General features: G+C 40.6%; 1 protein-coding gene across 1 annotated transcript; it reads left to right on the top strand.

Annotated features, from left to right (window-relative positions):
• Positions 1–3092: 3092 nt before the first annotated feature.
• robo4 (roundabout, axon guidance receptor, homolog 4) lies at positions 3093–20209 on the top strand (the record flags this gene model as incomplete). Its single annotated transcript, XM_080041490.1, has 19 exons — positions 3093–3232; positions 5630–5977; positions 7883–8040; positions 8357–8477; positions 8614–8752; positions 9179–9306; positions 9453–9562; positions 10078–10309; positions 10422–10543; positions 10817–10988; positions 11434–11631; positions 11796–11838; positions 12141–12244; positions 12687–13010; positions 13618–13719; positions 13933–14080; positions 15067–15291; positions 15802–16139; positions 20028–20209. The coding sequence occupies exons 1-19, from the start codon at positions 3184–3186 to the stop codon at positions 20207–20209; spliced, it is 3243 nt and encodes a 1080-aa protein (XP_079897616.1). The 5' UTR covers positions 3093–3183.
• Positions 20210–21819: the final 1610 nt, after the last annotated feature.

Raw genomic sequence — 21819 nt, 5'->3', positions numbered from 1 at the left:
GGGGACTACTATAAGGCTACTATAATGATCATAATCATGGTCTAATTATCGTTAAAATAAAAACATAAATTTTTTTCTGTTTTTATTGAACACAAAACTTAATCTGCTTGCTTCTAACTGTTCAATTGCCAAATACAATTCTGTGTCAGACAGTTGAAATATTATCTTATTCTTTAGAGAACACATTTGAATTATTTTAATGTAATCATGATGGAATGCAATTAAAATGTGTCTGAGGGAAACAAACTTTTTTCAAACATAAAGATAAACATGTTGCTGTCATCCCCACATTAAAGGTGAAGTCAAAATCACTGTTGGTGAAAATCAGTGAACATCTCCTCATGATTAGCTCCCTGTCCATACTGTGTGTGCACTGAAAATAAATCTGGTGTTAATACACAGCCTAGGCTCCGTAGACTTGTATGTCAACAAAGGGTATGTAAACAAAGGGGGGCCCACCGTAGCTAGCAACATGCCTGTTTACAGAGCCTAGGTTGGGATTTTTTTACAGGTAGCACATCGTTAGGTTAAGTTAATTCTCCAGAATCTCTGACTCCTCCTTTAAAACATTTTACTTAAGTCAACAAGATGATACATTTTTGTTGAAGCGGTCATTCACGTTGGCAGTGATTGTCGATTCCTTTACTATAAAGCCTTTGAATTCCACTCCGAGTTAACTCTGAAGTCACTTTTTATCGCATTCTTCACTATAGCTGACACATTCTTTCTTTTTTCTTACTCCATCCCGCCCTCCGTGGCCAGTTCCAATACTTGTGCTGACCTTTGCTCTACGGCCTGAAAGAGTTTCCCTTCCCTGGGCACAACCCAGTGCAAGCAGCATTCCCATGGGTTGTGTTTAAGCCCGGGTAACTCATCCTTCATCCCCTCTAAAAGCTTTTGTTTGTGGGCTGAAAGCTGGTGCAATGCCGGGGCCATCCAGCCCAACTTGTTGGATCAATATAAACATCCATCACTTAGCCCCCGGGGCCCTTTTCTGAGCCCTCACAATGAACAGCCCGCCAAACAATACTTTATTTATGTGAGCCATTGGAAGGAATGAACTAGCGGCAGTAGTTCAATTATTTTCGGGGTCGTCGTTACTTTCTGATGCAACCTGTGAAGTCTAATTTGGCATTTGGAGTGTTTTTTTTATATATCCGTTCCAAAGCTTGCATTGTGGGCTATACTTTATACCATCACATTCAAGTAAAATAGTGGAACTTATTTCTAAGGCTGTGTATCACTTCATATATAGTGTTGTACTAACAGAAAATGTATCTCACACGTCAATGGTACTGCGTACAACGTTAGAAGGAAGCAGATTAATGTTGAATTATTATGAATGTTATCCTAACAGTTTGCATTCTTACTTTTTTATTTTTTCAATTATCTTCCGAGAGATTATGCATCGCCACAATTCACATGCAATTCGAATTCCTTGCAGCTTGAATAAGCACATCAAGTTCCTTTGGGCATTAAAGGTGCAGTCAGCGATTCTGGAGAATGTTTGTTGTCAAAATCACTTATTTTCAAAATCACTTAATATCTCAACACAATCTGCTACCTGTCCCTATAGTGTGTGTGTGTGTGTGTGTGTGTGTGTGTGTGTGTGTGTGTGTGTGTGTGTGTGTGTGTGTGTGTGTGTGTTAAAAAAACAGTGTTAACACACAGCCTAAACTCTGTTAAGGGGCATGTAACTAACTACGGTGGGCCCCTTTTGTTTACATACCATAATCGCTGACTCCACCTCTTAGTAGCACATCCATTTCCTTTGGTCATTAATTGCAATGTTATCAGACATTAGTGTCCATCAACAGCACAATTCTGGCATTTGTTGTTATGCATTGCATACTGACATTTCTTTTAGTATACTCATTTTTCCACACATGTTCTAAACATGCTTTGAAATAATCTGTAGTATGGATCGGATTAGATACAGACCAAGATACATACTTTCCTTCTATTGTTTAGGAACATGGGAGACTGAACTTCCTGCCTCGTAGCAGTGATGACGGAGCTGTTGCTACAAACTGTCAGAAACAAATGGTCAAGATGGGACGGTGTGGCTTAGGTTCAGACAGCAAAAATAAATACACCCATTTGTACCCACTTATGTTAGGTACAAAAGGGTTTGCCTTGGTCACCAGAAACTCAATGTAGTAACAATCTTATGATGTGTCAATCGGAATTAATGTGTTTTTTTGATTGGAAAATATTAATCTTTTACTATCCTTAATATAATGATGTTTAGCCTTGCTTTGACATTTTAGGCCTACTGGTAATAGGTTTCGTTTTATTTTTCTTGTTAAGCGCTTTGCAACAGTGTTAAGAAAGGTGCTATACATGTAAATAAATGGAAATAGGTTAGGCCTTTTTTATAAAGCAGACATGTAGGCCTATGTGTTATCAGTTCATACAAATTGATAGATAGATAGATAGATAGATAGATAGATAGAGAGAGAGAGAGAGAGAGAGAGAGAGAGAGAGAGAGAGAGAGAGAGAGAGAGAGAGAGAGAGAGAGATAGATAGATAGATAGATAGATAGATAGATAGATAGATAGATAGATAGATAGATAGATAGATAGATAGATAGATAGATAGATAGATAGATAGATAGATAGATAGATAGATAGATAGATAGATAGATAGATAGATAGATAGATAGATAGATAGATAGATAGATAGATAGATAGATGGTGTTGACGTCTCCTAGTTTCTACGTTTCTTATCCAAATTGTGAATGAAGTCTTGAGCGTCATTCCTTTTACCACTGCGTCTGTAAAGCTAAGTACAGAAAAATAGAACAATGGCGGAAGCTGGAGGTTCCTTCTTCAATATAAAATCTTCACAGGCTTCATCTTTGGGGGAAAACTGTTATGGTTGCAGTATGACAAAACAACATATAATAATAGGTTAGGCTCAAATGAACGTATTTGTATTGTAAGATATGCATACAGTCTGCATTACAGCGGAAAGCTAATTTGTAAACATTATCTTTATTTTGAAACGCCAGCCGACAGGCAGCCTGTGCGCGCGCTCCCTTGACGTCAGTGTGGCTCGTGGACGTATGGTGCTGCTACAGAGTGGACGAAATTACGCTGGGGAGGCAAGGAGGAGAAACTTTTGAAAGTTAAATGAGCGCTTTTTTATTATTATTATATATTTTAAACGTTGCTGGTAAAGATGGCCACGAGCGTTTGTATGAGCATACTGTCGTCAGTTCTTCTGTTAGGTAAGTAGGATACGTTTGACTTACGACTTTTGTTTGACTGATGGTTAAACACTGAAACGAAACCTGTTAATATCGCAAAACAATTGTGATACATAGGTTAGTAGTTCACTGGCTGTGTTAGATGATGTAGGCCTAAAGTAAAGAAAGTAAGCCCGAGGCCTACTGTTTACTGTCATATTTGTACAACTCATAAGCTTTATTCATAATAAACAAATACTCAACTTATAATAGGCCAACTACTGTATAAAATATGATTACTATTTTTCTTTTATTTGTTGTTGTAGTTGTTGTTGCACGTAGCATATATACGCTGAAGGCCTACTACAATACAGTAGGGAAGACCAGGGACAGATGTAACACTTTTCTGCAATGAAGAACCACTTACACTACAATTGCCAATTTGCTATATTATTAACTTCAGTGTGGCACCTGCTGGAAATAAAATGCATTAAGTGGCGTTATGACATATGTAAGCCTAAAGGATGCAAAACGAATACAGTTACTCCACTGTTACAACAGGTAACACGTGCCTAAAGTAAATTACATTTCTAAAGTGTCATTCCAATTAACCCACATCAGAAATCCAACATTAAATGGCATGGCATGAAGTAACATTATCTCTCCTGGATGTCCAGTGAACAATGATGTGGTACTTAATTAAGCCCTGTTTGGTAAACAAATTAAAAAAAAATCAAGGGATATACTACCAAGAATAATTGTGTATGATTGATATGATTCTTACATCTTTTGCTGTTTAAGGTGTCAGACGAAACCTGTGAAGACTTGTGTTGTCTGATGGTCCAAAGCCCAAAAGATATTCCCTTTTAAAAACACTAACATTATGGCATTCTCCTTATATGCATTTTTTCCATCAATGACTTGTCTGACGATAATTTATTTGATATAACAACTAAACAACCAATCGTTTCAGCTCCACCCACAACAAGAGCTTCACAATATTTCTTTCTTTTTTTTATACCATTTTAATCTGCCCATATATCAGTTATCATATGTTTTTTACTCCCTTATATCTGATTGGCCCCATACAATCCATATCGGTTAGTCCCAGTCTGAAGTGGGTTGTTCAGTTGGGATTGGAAATACTTAAATGTCCATTTTTTAAGACACTTGAAGAAATGCAACCTTCCTGCTGGGAAAACAGCTTTATGGGATGCCCAAAGCCCTATGAATATGTCAGCCATGATGGAGGGGTTTGTCTGCATTCTCATGTTTTACTCTTCTAGGTTAAGCAGGCTATTAATCATCTTCAAGCTATTTCTGGCTATAGTCAATGATTGAACCACTGAAGAAGTATTGCCCATGACCATCTCCAGTCTTGTGATGTATATCCATCGCATCATTTGAACATTATTTTTGTCTGCAAACCTATCAAAACAAAAACAGTCTAATGTAATGTACCACTTTAAGAGTGTCTTTTGTTCTGGTGCGGAAATGCTATTAATGGGGGAAGTTCCAGTGTGCCTTTAGTTAGGCCTGATGTTCCTGAGACCCCTCTAGCTTCCTCTCCCATCAGGAAGTTGATCATAGTCCTCCCGTTTCCTTTAGTGTGGTCATCCAACTCCACGGGAAGCTCAAACAATGGCATTCCACCGCCGCTGGACGCAAACACACATTGTTTGTTGGTATCCAAGCTTACAGTATATTTGTTTGTTGTGGCTGTGTTGTTGCCAGTTCAGTGAACTCGGAGGGCCAAGGCACAGTGCTAGGCGCTTTTGTTTGGGCGGGGCTCTCCTGTATAGACAGAAAAATAATAATATTTGCATTTTTGGCACTTTTGGATGTCACATAAATCACCTTACAGTTTATTTGCTGGGTTGGGTAACAGAGCGATCCACATTAGGCTGAGACACTTCCAGCAAAAGCTTGCAAGCTTTTATACTAGTTTAGTTAAAAGGTCCATAATGTGCATTTAGTATTCTACTAAACCTATAGTATGTGTGCGTCTGTATATCTCTATACATTTTGTTACCAAAAACATGCAAAAAAATTTAAAAAGATTAGACATGTTTATAGTTTTTTTATAAAAAGGAAACAAGGTTGTATTGAAATAATTTCAAATAATACTAATGTGGAATCCAACCTCTATATTTTCGATTTATTTATTTTTTTAAATGTAGGCATTATGAGTTAGATTTAGCCAAAATCGTACACTTAGTCCATCGGTCACTGCATGACACAAATGCTTCAGAAAAATCCTAAACTACCTCAAATCAATCCTAACCGTGAGTTCTATGCAGTGAGGTGTCGAATTTCAAATAGGGGGGTGGGGATGGGCACTGTTGGTTTTCAAAATATGTGTTCTTTCTCCTGGGTCACATTACTTTTTGCGGATGCTTACAGTCTCCACAAATATCCCTATCCTCGTCTCCTCCATAGGCTCCAGAGTGTGTGCGGAGGAGACGGCCCCCCGTATCATCCACCAGCCCTCTGACGTGGTGGTGAGAGCAGGGAACCCGGCCACGCTGTCCTGCCGGGCAGAGGGCAGCCCCACACCAGACATCCAGTGGCTGAGGAACGGTCAGCCTCTGGAGGTGCCCGAGTCAGATGAACACCTCCAGGCCATCGTGCTGTCAGAGGGCAGCCTCTTCTTCCTCAGTGTGGGGGATGGAGGAGGAGGAGGAGGAGGAGGCAGGAGGGGTCAGTCACATGAGGGCAACTACACCTGCCTGGCTACAAACACTGCAGGCAAGGCCACCAGCCGCAACGCATCGCTCTATATCGCAGGTAAGAGCAACGGAAGGACAGAAGAAGTTTTTGAAATATAGTAAATGGAAAATGGACTTGACTTATATAGCACTTTTTTAGCCGATTTTCTCAACCCCAAAGCGCTTTACATTTCTTACCACATTCACCCATTCACACACTCATACACCGATGTCTTATACAATTTTAGAAGCAAAAAAATAAATGAATCATACAAAATAGAGATGTCACCTCACTCATCCAAGGATGTACACACAATATGTCTCTGTAAAAGAGCTATCTCTATCTTTACAAGTTTGCTCTTATGACTGTCGTTAGGATGTTCCAATCCACATATGGCCAAAACTGATTTACGTTTATGAACGCATCAAAACACTCAAAATTGTTTTGCAAATTGCAATCGACAATGTCCCTAAACCTCCAAACAGGGCACACACAGGATTTCCTAAGTGGTGAGTGTGTGAGAGTACAGTCACACATGCTGACACATTTGACTTTTACTCAGCACGGATAATAGCTGTCTAGCCGCCAAAACTAAAAGACTTATGCCCCCCCCCTTAAAATTCACAAAATAAATAACCTAACCATGTGTATTGGGACACATATCACAGCACTGTTGAACCAAATTAAAGTTTACATTTGTCTTTTATCCTGGTTCCACTAAAATGCTGCCACAACATTAAGCACATATTGCCGTGGATTAACAGGTGAGGTGAGGTGATATTCACTAATTTGACAAAGAGTGATTTTGACGACAAGCGTTCTCAAAAATCGCTGACTCCACCTTTAACCTCCTGCTTAGCATTTAGAATTTGAAGAGTTACCTCATTAACATACAGTTATTAATAAAACCATGACACAGTTTATTGCTGCGTGTCATTTTTTTTTAAGGAAATCATCTTGTTCATGTTCTCAATGAAGATATTGAATTGCAAGTCAAGCATTTTATACTGGAGTAAAGCATCCTTATTATAGAAGAGCCTCTATTAACATCTGGAAATCAGTAATAAGTCAAGTGGACTGTGGACGATACACATTGTACCTTTTCGAAAACCATGCAGCTTTTTTAAAGAGAGGGCCAGGGAGATGAAGACACAGAGGACTGATGAAGATGTGACAGAGACAGGAGGGTGACAGGGGTCCAATGTCAATGTTTGACCGAGAGGCGGGGTTCAAACAGCGCTGCTAATTGACCTGGGACCCCCACTGTTGACTTATCTGGACCCAGTGAGGCAGGCCATATGCAGCGGGGGCTTGTCTTGAAAGCCTTTAAGGGCTGCCCAGAGCTGCAATACTGTTGATTATACAATGTGAAGTATATTTTAGAGGCTAGGGATAGGACAACAACAATGATGTTTCACTTTTATTAAAAATATGTGTTACGGTGTAGATTGTATTTAAGATTATTCACTTTGTGCCCAGCTGAGGGTAAAACACCTAATTTGAGGTGTTAACTCAACATTCAACCACACTACTGCTGTTGATGTGTGCATGGGTTTTGATTGGATGGGACTAGAGCTGCAACGATTAATCGACGAATCGATTATTAATCGATTATTAAAATAATCGCCAACTATTTTGATAATCGATTAATCGTTTCAAGTCATTTTTTAATAAAAAATGTCCAAATTCTCTGATTTTAGCTTCTCAAATGTGAATATTTTCTGGTTTCTTTAATTCTATTATGACAGTAAACTGAAATATCTTTGTGTTTTGGACATAAAAATACATTTGAGGAAGTCAACATGGGCTTTGGAAAATGTATTAACATTTTTCACCATTTTCTGACATTTTACGGGCCAAAACACTAATCAATTAATAATCGATTAATCGAGAAAATAATCGACAGATTAATAGATTATCAAAATAATCGTTAGTTGCAGCCCTAGATGGGACCAGACTCTGACACGGGCTCTTTTATTGTAGTGTTGCAGGATGAGTTCAGTGTGCAGCCCAGTGACGTGGAGGTGGCAGAGGGGGACGTGGCTGTGTTAAACTGTGGCCCTCCGGTGGGACACCCTGAACCTAACGTCATCTGGAAGAAAGACGGCCTGCCCATCAACACCACTGATCACCACTACACTGTAAGACCCTCCCCTGCACTTATACATGTCAATGTAGAATAACGCTTTATATTAAGGTCCTTTTAATAAGCATTGGTAAAAGGTAATAGGGCCCTTAATATATGTCGTTTAACATTAGTATGTTTTAATAAGACTATATTACAAACATGTTCATTTTCGAGATTATAAGACATTTATAAGTACTTGTGACTATCGTATTCAAAAAATTTGAGACTAAGTGCTTGAAGCCATATACACATTACATTTGAATTGTATGTTTCTGTTATGATATTTCACTGTTTTCTACCCCCCGTCTGTACTGTGCCTGTGTTTGTAGGAGCTGATCGGCAGGCTTATTATCGCGCCTGCAGAGAGGAACCACTCTGGAGCGTACGTGTGTGTGGCCAGCAACCCTGTGGGAGTGAAGGAGAGCAGGGCGGCCAGGCTCTCTGTTCTGGGTACCACTACTTATGTCTGCTTCAACATAATATCTCTTTAAAATTCAGCCCTAATGTTCTGAATGCAGATTTGATGCTACTACAAAGATCTAGCCAGGTACCACACAGTAGTCCTGACTCCCTCTTCTCTCTGCAGCCAAGCCTGTGTTGGTGCTGAGGCCAGAGAATGTGTCTGTGAGGATGGGAGAGTCGGCCCAGTTCTACTGCCGGGCTAAAGGGGACCCTTCACCCACTGTGGTCTGGAGCAGAGAGCAGGGCCCTCTGCCCAATGGAAGGTACAGTCACTTCATTATGGCAAGATGACACTAATACAGGGAGATTTCACACCCGATAGTTTGCTTACTTGGTTTGCAACGGATGCGAGAATGATAGATATTTTAGTGTTACGACAGGTTTGGTTCTCCTTCACACCTATCGTTTCCTCTGGTCCGAATCAGTTGGTGAAGTGAACCCACCAAGCAATAATTTAGTTGAGCTGTTCCATTGCTGGAAAACTACAGAAAGAAATCTCGGGAAGTATATTGTCCCCCTCAGCCCATAACGCATAGTGTAATGCAAACCTATCAACTGATCAGTGCTGATTTGTTGAATATACATTTAGCATATCTTCTCACTGACATACATGGTTTTATGTAGGAAATTAATCTATCGTAGAGGAAGACTAAATGAAGCAAAACAAACTGCCTTATCTGTTTGTACAGGTATCTTGTAAACCCAGACCAGACTCTCCAGATCCATTATGTGATTGCTCAGGATGCTGGGAGGTACACCTGTACTGCTGTCAATGATGTGGGCGTGGTCTCTGCCAGCGCACAGCTGCTAGTGGAAGGTACGTTGTGGGTTGTGATACAAAGCTGGCCGTCCAAAAACAGTTCATAGTTTGCCTTCAATTATGTTTGTGGGTTATTACATCATAGTGTTCTTTTTTTTCAAACTAATATGAAAATATAGATCAATTAAAACGTGTGTTTTCAGAGGCAGCCACCACTAAAGACCTCCACAAAGAGCTGTCTGCACTGCGGGTTGCTCTGGAAAATGTCACCATCATGGCCCCGGGGTCCAATATATCCCAAATACAATGGAAGGTAAGGGTCAAGTTATACATAAAATCACTGATTCTGGAGAACCCTTGTTATCAAAATGACTTTTTGTCAAAATCAGTGAATATCTCCTCACTCTATGCTACCTATTTGTACTGCGGGTGTGCTGAAAAAAAATTCCAGTCTAAATACACAGCCTAGGCTCTGTAAGCGGGCATGTTGCTAGCTACAGTGGGCCACCCCTCTGTTTACATACGCTTTGTTTACATACCAGATTACAAAGCCTAGGCCATGATTTAACACCAGATTTTAACAACAACAAAAAATTCAGTGCACACACAGTACAGACAGGTAGCGAATCACGAGGATATATATTCACTGATTTTGAACAAAAAGTGATTTTGACAAACAAAGTTCTCTAATTCATAAGAGTATCTGAGAAAGGGTGAATATGTGAGGTGAATGATCCATGTTGTCAGAATGTCAAGGCTCAACGTGTATCAAAAACGCATGCAAAGAAGTGACTTTTAAGCAACGTTTATGTTTCCTCCTGTCACCAGCTCCAGTCCCTGCCAGCCCAGCCTCACTACCTGGATGGCTTTGAGGTTCTGTATCGCTCCCTGCTGCCTGCCAGCTCAGACTGGACAGGGAAGAAGGTGATGCTGCCCTCCTTCCAGACCACAGTGGGCCCTTTAAAGAGAGGATACAAGTACGAGTTTAAAGTGCGTCCCTATGGCAGCAACCTGTACGGGAGGGAGAGCAACACTCGCCATCTAAGAGTACCAGAGAGCGGTGAGGAATCATTTTGTCCTTTATTTATAATATGTGTGTTTTAAATAAACGTGCATACAGTATATAGTACAGCCATGCTTGGAAAATAATAGTGATATTTCTTTTTATGCAGTGCCCAGTGCCTCTCCACTGGCTGTGTCTATAACAGTGAGCCATGAGCAGAACAACAGCATCCATCTGAGCTGGGGGCCTCCTCCTCATGACAGCCACAACGGGATCATACAGGGCTACCAGGTAATCACCACACATGTACTACCAACTTTTGAGCAACATAACAACTACTGTAGACTGTATATAGAAGCGCTCAAAGACAACATATTCACTCTTTATAAAAAGCCACCCATCCACTACTTTTCAGTTCGGTGTTTCATATCTGTGTTTTGGATATCGGGCAATACAGACTTACTCAGATATCGTTATTATTAATTAAAAAAGAATTACTTAAATAAAGCGTTCCCCATTAATAAAATAAGCTGGTCACTGATCATGAGATGTGTTATATTCCAGGTGTGGTGTGTGGAGTCAGAGGAGCAGCAGTACCAGAACTGGACAGTAGACAGCGGCAGACACAACCTGGATATCTCTGCTCTCAGCCCAGGGAGACGCTACTGGATCACCATAGCTGCTGTGAACGGAGCCGGAGTGGGAACACTGAGCGACCCGCATGGATTTGTCATCAGTGAGGAGAACCTTTTGCTGTTCATTTCTCTTTTAGTTTTTTTGTTTTTTCAATGAACTTAAAGGTGGAGTCAGTGATTTTGGAGAACGCTTATTGTCCAAATGACTTTTGAGGCCAAGTCAGTTGAATATCTCCTCACAATCTTGCTACCTGGGGCTGTTACCTATACCTGCACATTATGGCAATGGTAGGCCTCCTTTGTATACATACCCTTTGTTTATGGAGCCTAGGTTGTGTATTAACACCAGATAATTTTTTTTATTTTTTACAGCGCACACAGTACTATTTTGGATAGTGAACAAGCATTCTCCAGAATCGCTGACTCCACCTTTTAATTGAACAGAGAGAAGAAGAAAAAAATATATATAAACAGAGTGAAAAAAGATCTCATCACATCTGAGTCATGCATTCACATTTCATCTGTTGTTTTCCATGTGCTTGTCAGACCCACTGACAGTCGGCCCCCCTGACTCAGACACACACAGAGGGGGTGTGTCTCAGCTCATGGCCCTGCTCAGGGACCCGGTGGTGATCGGTAGTGTTGGCGCCCTCCTGTGGTTTGGTTTGATGGCTGCAGCTGTCTGCCTCTTCAAACGCCACAGACGCACAGGACACCTCATGCCAGGACACAGACGGAATAAAGGTCTGTATGTATAAATATACCGAGAGGTCTGTGATAAGCACATCCAAAGGTGCTCCAATTGAATGCCAGTAATATAAAGGCAGATTTTCTTAAGTGTGTGATTTAGTCATGTCAACAAAAGTGCAGATTTTTTATCATTTTGCTGGTGTGTTTTTTTTCCTAAGGTTTGCGCAGACTAGCGAGTGAAGATCTCATCATAAAACACAGGTAAAGTGTCAGAGCTATAGTGATTACAAGCATGGAGTTATTCAAAATGAGTCAAGTCATACGACTGAGCCCAAACTGCTGATGCTAAATATGGCTATGTTACTTCATGAACATACTGTATGTTCAGTACAATCTGATCATTCAACCAGTGTGAAATACAGTCAAGTAATTATCTTTTATAGTTTAAATTTAGATTGAATTATTCTACTCATAAGAATGTTGACTAGAAACAATACTTAAGCATTATAAAGCTATACCCCTCACTACTCCCTTCATGTGTCCCCCCCCCCCCCACTCTACAGAATGGCAGCTCCAGACTCTCCATGGGTCTGGAGACCGGCCTTCAACCAGAAGTATCAGGACTTATGGGCCCAGGGTCACAAACATCCAGGGAGCAGGAGCACCAGTGAGTATGGACAGATATGAACCAGAGTTTGTTTGGAAGCCTCGGTCCACATAGCTGTTTGTTCCACACCCCAGTGATAAGTTAAGTTAAGATAAGGTATTATTTATTGTCCCAAAGGGAATTTGTCAAAAATAGCTGACAGGAGCTGCATAAAAATATGTACATTAAATATCAATCAACGTGTAGTGTCAGTAGACTGTAGAAAAAATATATGACAGTATAGCAAGACTACAATGCACTTAAGGAAAATAAAAGTAGCGGTTGCTGTATTCTTACCTGCCCAAAAGATCTGCTGGTTATGAATACACCTTTAAACTTGTGATTATAGCATTTCATTATTCCTTGTGAAGCCTCTAACCTTTGACTTCCTACTCACAGACAGAACAGTACACCTTTTCACCATACATCTTATTTGTGCATCTTTCTCTCTCCGTCCCATCAGGCCTCCCAGTCAACTCCAAGCTGGACCCTAACTGCCTGGACTCATCTGTCCCCATAGTGACAGACAGCTGTGGGGTGTATGGAACCTTCTACGTGGACCTGCTGGGTAACAACCTCCAGACCTTCAACAGTCCCAGACGCTGCTCTAAGATGCCTCATCACCACGCTCTGCTACAGCAGCAGGGGACTGAGACCATCCAGATCTTCTGTCAGCCTTCAGCTAAGAGCTCGCCCCTAGGCAGCCAGGAGGCCTTACCATGGAAACAGGCCATAAGACCCCAGCCCAAGATGGGCCTTCTGAGGGAAAAGAGCTACAGCAAGCCAGGTGAAGACTTGGGAATGGGATGTCAGATTTGAATACTACTCATGCAGTTTATAAAGCTTTGTATACCTTGGTGCTAAATGACAGAAGCATTATGTTTTCCTGTTGTATGTATGTACTTCCGTCTGTCTGGGCCATTCTTCAAGAAATCGTTGAAGGATTTTTGTCTCAAACTCACTCTTAGACTCGATGATGAACTCTTGATTTTGAAGGTCAAAGATCAAGGTCACGATGACTCTACGTATTTTGAACGCGATATCTCAAGAACGCTTTAGGTGAATTTATTCAAAGTTTCTGCAAACTTTGAATACATTCTTGAGATTAGCTGAATAGATTTTGGAGACCAAATGTTAATGCTACTTTACATATTGTCAGGTTTCAGTGACCTTGTACCATAGTGCAGCTTCTTACGAGCTTTACCTTTTTTAAAGCACTGCCTGCCACCACTGTACTTTCACTGTTCGGCAATTGCATGTCTATGGTGTTTGCATGTCATTGCATGTGTTAAGAACTAGCATGTTTGCTAAAACACTCAAACAATGCATCTGGTTCATCCGATGTAAATATGATGTCCATATCAAATACAATCTAATGAAACATTTTCCCTCAGAGTTGCATGCAGTCAACAGCGTCCCAGCAGTGCCAACCAGGAACCATGCTTGTCCATCCGACGTCAAACAGAGATTCAGTCACATTCCATTAAGCCGCCACGGTATGAATAAATGTAGTCCTTACACCTTCTACGACCTCACAATGAGAGTGAATGGGGGATAAAATATGGACATCTCACACTTTTACACTCTGCGTTTTTTAATCTTGAAAATGGTGCCGGATCTTGTAGTATAATACGGATTTGAAATGATATTAAGTAAAATAGTAATGTGTGTTATTTTATTTCAACCTCCTCTACTCTATGTGTGTGCAGGTGGACATCCAGAGTGTAGTAAAGTGTCTGTCTGTCCTCGTCTGCTGCATTACTCTGCCTCACTACACCTAGTGGACATGCTGCCTCCACCACCACCCATGCCCTTAGAGGAGACCACGGACGCACACAGCCTCACCTCAGATGAAGGGTAACACACACACACATAAACACACACACAAACACACACACACATAAAATTCAGACTTGTTCCCCCATTACCTCATACAGCTAGGTTACATGTCTTCCTATACATTGTTTCAGTCATGCTGTCCTTCTATCTGTTCCAATGCAGCTGAGTTTAGCTCTAGAGCCACCTGTTTCCTTTCAGATGAAAATAACCAAAACACAACAACAGAAGCTCCATATGGTTAGGTACAAGAAAAAGTCAAGGCTAAATGCTGTGTTTCCTAAACTTCCTTCCTTTGTGTATGGTCCAAAGAAATAGACCCAATTTAGTTGAAACTCTCAAGATGGACACATCATGGTAAATGGTAAATGGACTTGACTTATATAGCGCTTTTCTAGCCGATTTTCTCAGCCCCAAAGCGCTTTACATATCTTACCACATTCACCCATTCATACACACACACTCATACACCGATGGCAGTAGCTGCCATGCAAGGCGCTTTCTGAACCATCGGGAGCAATTTGGGGTTCAGTGTCTTGCCCAGGGACACTTCGACATGTGGCGGGTAGGCGGGGAATCGAACCTCCGACCCTGCACTCCAGAGGCAATTTTCCTACCCACTTTGCCACTGCCGCCCGGTATCATGATAAGGGTTTTGCAGACGTACATATACGTGGCGGGTACAAACAGGACATCAAGCTCTTAGCTGTTAACATATCACAGTGGGTTTCCAACACAAGTCAGAGAATAGAACACCACTCTGAAGTCTGTATGTTACAGTGAAGACATGTTGTCATTTTTAGACCGGAAATGGAGTTGTCCTTCCATTTGCTTTGTTTTGTGTGAAGAAATGTTGGATTTAGTAACTATTGGAGTCAGGCTAGCTGTTGCTCTCTGTCTTTTGAATCTAAATGCTAAGCTAAGCTAGCTATCTGCTGGCTTGAGTGTGGCCAAAAGAAGAAGACATATAAAGGCTTACATGTCTTTTTCCCTCACATTTCCCTCAGCTCCAGTCGTTCCACTAAGCTTACAGTGGACACGGGCTCTCTCCAGTCAGTGTGTGCTCCACCAGGTCACAATGGGAAACCGGTCATCAACAACACTAACCCCTTCTACAGCCACCTGTCTACCACATCATACTCCATGTCAATGGATGAGGAACAGTGCAGCACTCTGACAGCAGAAGAAGCCTCGCAGTATCTGGAGCTCAACCCTAAACCTGAGAGGTGCAGGTAAAAGATTCAGGGGAGACTGGGGTCTAGTGCAACGTTTACTCACTTGGGCCTAGTTATCTGTATCCTAGCACATGTACTGTATCAACAAAGGGTAATATAGAAAGTAATGCTATTATTAAAGTATAAAACAAAAATGAGACATGTAATTGGCAAATACTTGATTCAGCTTACATGTCTGAGACTGAAGAAACAACAAACTTATTAAACCCCACCCCTTCTCTTCACAAGTCATAGTTAGTAAGTTAACACACTTCTCAATCATCAAGTATCTTACAAAATACAATTTATTATTCATTTGTTGAATCTATACTATCATTTCCTGCAAAAACCAGATACAAACCCATTGAAATATAGTATTAGAAATATTACTTCATTCAGAAATGTAAAAGTATATTGCACATTAGTATATTATTATTCAATATTGTGCAGAGTTAAATAAAACCCTGTTCCAGTCAGTGTATTACAAATGAAGTGATTTAAACCTCCCCTCCCTCTGTGTCTCATCAGTGCCTTACCCGAGCCTCGTCCCTCCTTCTCCCCCTCCCTGGCCTACCTCGGTGGCCCTCTGCGCTCCTCTCATCTGGAGGTTAACCCCGCCCCTTTGGCTCCTGAAGCCCCTCCCATTGGCCTGCGTAGGGCCCGCCTCCAGAGCTCCCCTTCCTCCTGCTACAGCGAATGGGACGGCTCCCTGTGGAACACCTGGAGCTCGGTCACCGACGGAACCCTGGCCAGCGCGCGCACCAGCCTCATCAGCTCGGTGGACAGCTGCTACACCGGCGACAGCGCCCACTTCGCCCGCCTGCTGGCCTTGGCTGCAGACACCATGAGCGGGGCCTCGCTGTCAGGTAAGCACTGGGAGGAGGAACCACCTTTCATTACTGGGTGGTTCATATTTAACAAAAACAAACGCAGCATGGGAATGGCAGTAGAATCTAGAAAAAAAGGGGATATTTTAATTTCTGATTTGGCTTTTTTATGATAACAAAAAAGCAATTTACTATGAGGATCTGGCACATGCTACAAGCATATCAGTCATGTCTTTGTTTGGCTGTCGAAAAGCCATGATACACACTGACAGTGTAAGTTAATACACACTACAAACTTCTCCTGTAACATAATCTCACCTCTCCACTCTCAATCTGTAACAACTGAAACAGAAAATGACACATCATATATTAGCCTCAGAGGGATTTATAGCCAGTATAACGTATGACTAGACCCTAATCCCTAAAGATTGAAAAAACAGAGAAAAAATGGCTAGTGACATTATCAAGAATGAAGATCATCAGAGGATGATGATTAACTACATTCCTCCACTAGATGGAGCTCTCTGTCTCTGAATGTCGTGGGCAGACTAACGGCATACAGGAAATATGTCAAACTGAATCATGACACTCATAACACAATGTAGTTTTAAACTTTGTCATTTTAATGATTAAGATTCTAAATCACCGCGCAAAAAAAAGTATTTTACTTTAACTTAGTACTCTTCTCGTGTGTGTGTGTGTGTGTGTGTGTGTGTGTGTGTGTGTGTGTGTGTGTGTGTCTGTGTGTGTGTGTGTGTGTGTGTCGATGGTCTTGCCTGTGTCCGTCATTGTAGAAAAGACAAAGACATTAAGTCTAATATCTCTCCGGCATCAGCCAATTACTTAGGACCTTTCAGAAAATCAGGCGTCCAGATGAGTCATCCTTGCCTCCTGTGTCACCTCATCAGTCACTCTGCCCCCCCTGACCTCCCTCCATCGTGCCATGCTTTATTCCATTTGCCAAACTCACACTTTGGGCTGTTGTTTGTCTCTCACACAGAGAGAGAGAGGAGTGCACTGTGAAGAATGTGTGGAAATGAAAAAAGTGTTTTTCGCAATGTCACAGTCACTGATGTCAGAATTTAATAACATGTCTCAAAAGATGAAAGGGCTCAAAACTCACTAATGGGACTTCGCTGAACTACAGCTTTGTGATCAGGGAAATCATATGCTTTAAGATAGGAGTTAGGTGTGGGATTACATGTTGCATCATGCATGGGCATTGACATGAGTGCACTCCGAAGGCAGAACTAAGGTCTTTAGTATTATTGTTGAATACAAGCGGTGAGCAAGGGAACATGACACCAAGACAAATGATCAGATTCAACCATCTATTAAATAATTACCTTACAGTATCTTAGGGAGATTTCAAACCTGCCGTATTTGGTTCTTTTCCACCTTTGCTGGGGGACAGAGACCTTGTTGAAGAAGTGGTCTCGGTACGCTTCTAAACAAACTTAGGTGCGGTTAGTTTGTGGTGCGAACGTGAGCAGACTGAGTCCAACCCAACTGCAGGAAGCACTGTGTGACTGACGAGGTCCCCTAGCTAGCTGCCCTATGCATTATGGGATGGGGGAGACAATCTACTTCCTGTAGTTTATTTCTGTACTTTTTCAGACATGGGAATTCTGCCCATAGCAGTTCAGGAACTTTGTTATTGCTCAGCCGCAGACACATCAGACCAATGAGTGACAAGAACGTTCTCACTTGGCTTCAATGCTGCTACATTTTGGTTTGCTTGACCAACTGATTCAGACCAGAGGAAACGATAGGTGTGAAAGAGAACCGGACCTGTTGAAAAACTAACCAACGTATCTGGTGTGAACCAAAAAAGCAAACTAGAAGTGGACTATCAGGTGTGAAAGCTCCCCTTACTTATTTCAAATTATTCAGGATAGCCAAGTTGTTATTTATGCACTCTATGATTTTCTGGCTTAAGCACCATCATCTCCAATCAGACATTTTACCTCCTTCTACAATCAGGCAGTCACATACTGTAATGATATAATCGACTTAGTAGTCCAGCCTCACAGCCCCTTTCCACATACAAGGCAGTAACATAGTTACTATAGGAGCATGGTGAATGACATCTGTTGTATATCACATTGTAGATCTAAAATTGGATCTGCTATTTCCCATAAAGGCCTGTCAACTCTGAAACACATTAACTGACATCAAATTGATTCCAGATACAAAACATTATACAGTAAAGGTTAAGTGTTGGCTGAAAAGAAAAGCAGAGCTATGCCCATTTCAGCTAATGTTACTGTATATTACCGTGGTGTGTTGAATGTGTATTGGTGACTCGGGGGCTATGTTTATGGTATAATGTGTATTTTATTGTATTTCCATATCTGTACTGTGATATTGTTTTATGATAGTTGAAAGCACTATATATTTTTTTATTACACAGCCCATGTTAAATCCCAACTAGGGACCAGAGTTGGAAAGAGGTAAAAGCTATAAACTCTTGGTCCAGCACATTGGTTTCATGCTCTGTATCAAATAAAATAAAAAATAATATCCAGGCTGATGTTACAGCCCCTCTAAAGCCCAATCCACAACATCATTCTAACTATTAGTCAGTTGCATTAAAGTAAGCATCTGAAAAGAGTTGGGCATATTTATAAATCCAAATGAAAGATATTGTCATTTAAGTTTGATGAACTTTACAGAAATTCAGTTTAGATGAGGTGGGCTATGCTCTGGTTTTTATGACACAATATAGTATTTTATTTGAACCAATCACGGCAGTTCTCTGCCCCGAACGTTCTATAAAAACAATGACTGTTGCCATAATAGAAACAGTTCGATAGGGCCACGCCCACGCCCACACAGTCCTGTCAAACCGTCTAGACAGTTAAAAAAAAGTAGTTTTTTTAATTACGTTTTCTAATATTTCGGAACATTTCATTTCCAATCTGATTTTTGTAAAGGCTTATTCAGACACCCAACTTTGATATCATATATTGATGTTTAGTATTTCAGATATAAACACTTTGGACCAATCATGTGAGAGCAGTGGAGAGGCAGGGTAACAGGCTTGGTCCAGACTGGGACAAACATGCACTCAACGCTCCCACATTGATTGGCAGAGCCTCTATAGCTCCAACCCTTCAGCTAACAAACAAACTATCATTATTCCTGGACAGCTCCACCGCCCCGCAGGCCTTTGAAATGTACCAGTGCCTTTTTACAGTCCAGAATGTGGACTGATGTGAATTGGCAATGTTTGTTTTGGTGCCTCAAACATATTAGAGACATTTTTATTTTCAGTGACAGGCGGCGGCTTCAAAGGAGCGTCTTAAGTTTGCTTTCCCCTCCAGAGAATCAGCATTAAAAGTTGCTACTGAGAGGACTGGAAAAGTTTTCTTCCTATGTTACATTCTCCAAAGTATAGCTGCAACTGACAACTTTTTTCAGTAATTGGCTTATGAATCGCAAAATACTCAATGGTTCTTATTAGCTATTAGCTTTGAAATTTAGCTTAAAGACCTACTTCATCGGTGTAAATATGAAGGTGTATTGAACTCTGAGTAATATAAATGTGCAACATTTTTAGAAATCGGTTCATCCTAGGCTGAGAGAAGGCAGAAAGAGTGGTTTATGGTCTCACTGTCTAACCTTTCAGTTGCCTACGTGTGACATCACACATGTGCAACTCTTAAAGATAGAAGTGAAAAAAAGATTGCTCACACCTCAGTTAATTCCATCAACACCTGTGGCAAACGGTGTTCAGTTCAGCTCTATGGTGTGGACAGGCTCGATGACGTAACCCACTAATAATAAACTACTAAATTAGTTGGAAACAAATGTAATAGTTGATTAGTTGTCGATTAGCCCTTTTTCTCCCAAGAAAGAAAGGTTTGTTTCTCTGTTTTGATATATTCCCTCCATGTGGTTCTCTTCTCTGTGTTTTTCTTTTAGACTTCTCTCCTCCAGCCTCCCCCCTCAGCGCCTTGTACCCGTCATCCCGAGGAGAGCTTGACTTTTTCGGGGAGCCGGAGCCGGTGGCTGCCTGGGACTGGAGCGTGGCCTGGATGGAGGACATGGAGGCTCAGTACAGAGCACACTATCCGGGCAGAAACCACAGGCCCTTTGAAACTTAAGAGGGACTCAGTCAGTACACAACGTGACTGCAGTGAGAACGTCAGACAAAAACACTTCACAGCAGTGCCTGGACAGACAAGACAAGAGGAGGGGGATGGACATTATACTCAGTGGTGGACAGTTACATAGTCTACAAAGTATTTTGACTTTATTTGAGTATCTGCTTTTTTTTTGTAATCTCATGACTTTCACTCCACTACATTTCAAAGACAACATTTTGTACTTTTGACTCCATTTCTAAGAACTTGTCGTTACACGTTACTTTCTGGCTAAGCAAAGCTTTGATGTCAGCTGTTGGCTTTTTAAAATTTTCAAAAATGCAATAGTCCTCACTATGTTGAAACCAATCAAAGTGCCACATTTCAAGTGAATACCCAACAACTCATTCATTGAAATGCTCTGTTACTTGAACTTAAGTAAAATAAATTGACTGGGCAACCTCACTTAGTAGTTGAGTAATACAATATTTTTCCAGTACTTTGTCCACCACTGTTTTCCATACTATAGTACTGGAGACAGTTTTTTAAGGTGTGAATAATTCAGGGTTTGACTTCCCCGGGTCAATAGATAGATAAATATCTGGATTTGAAAATATATAATTGGAGCCAAATCCTTTCGTTGTTTGAGACATCTCTGTGAGTAGATGTCTGGAATAGGTTTTTTTTTTCTTTGTTTTTACCTCAGGGCAGTGCAGCTAATATTTTGAATTCTTATATTGACTTTCAAGTTTTCTATTTTAGCCTCTTTCTCCTCTCATTAGGGAATAGGATAATGAGTTACTTCCTGTGGGAAGTTCTCACCACAGTGTGTGTTTAAAAAAGGGCCAGAGAGACACAAAGACAGGATGTCAGACAGTGAGAGTCATTAGAGAGGACTTTTCCCTCACACACCATATGTCTTCTTTCCTTTTTTTATTGTTTGTTGCAGGATTTAATTGAAGACCGACCACATACAGTGCAGCACAGCGTTTTTTTTTTACTGTCTTTGACTGTTTTTTACAGATAAAATGTAAATAGGCAAGACGTTTTCAACATATTTTATTTAATTCATTTCAGATACATTCCAAATGGTCCTTTATGTCTTTCCCTATATTTTGGGGGATTTTAATTTGACATTCCGGGAATTCTTTTTTTAATTGCTGGTTTTGTTTTTGATTGTTTTTTTTTTGTCTTTCTACATCCTGTCCAAACGTTTTAATGTTATTCAAAGTTTGCGTTATAGACTCAACAATGCCGTAGTTCAGAGTAGCAAAAGTTTAAAAAAAAGTATATGTATAAACAAAAATGTTTTTGTTCATGTTTAACTAAATGAACTAACTGAACATAAAATACCTTGAATTTTAGTCAACATTCAACAGTTGTATGCATAGTTAAGTCTTTGCATGTTGGATGATTTTATATATATATATAAAGATAAGAAAATTCCCTAATGGTAGTAAAATCCAAGATTTACATTTTATAAGAATTTGTATTTTTCTGTATTACATGATACATGTGTTTTATAGTTTTGAATAAAGTGCTTTTATTGACTGAAATCACGTTTTATATTTTGTGAAGTTCAAACACTTGGGATGTCTTGTTGCTGTGATGCCACAAAATAAAAGTTCCTG

This window comes from Ammodytes marinus, assembly GCF_949987685.1.
Source record: "Ammodytes marinus genome assembly, chromosome: 14".
Classification (NCBI taxonomy): domain Eukaryota; kingdom Metazoa; phylum Chordata; class Actinopteri; order Uranoscopiformes; family Ammodytidae; genus Ammodytes; species Ammodytes marinus.
Note: the sequence above shows the minus strand (reverse complement) of the source record. Positions and strands in the feature narration are given on the sequence as shown.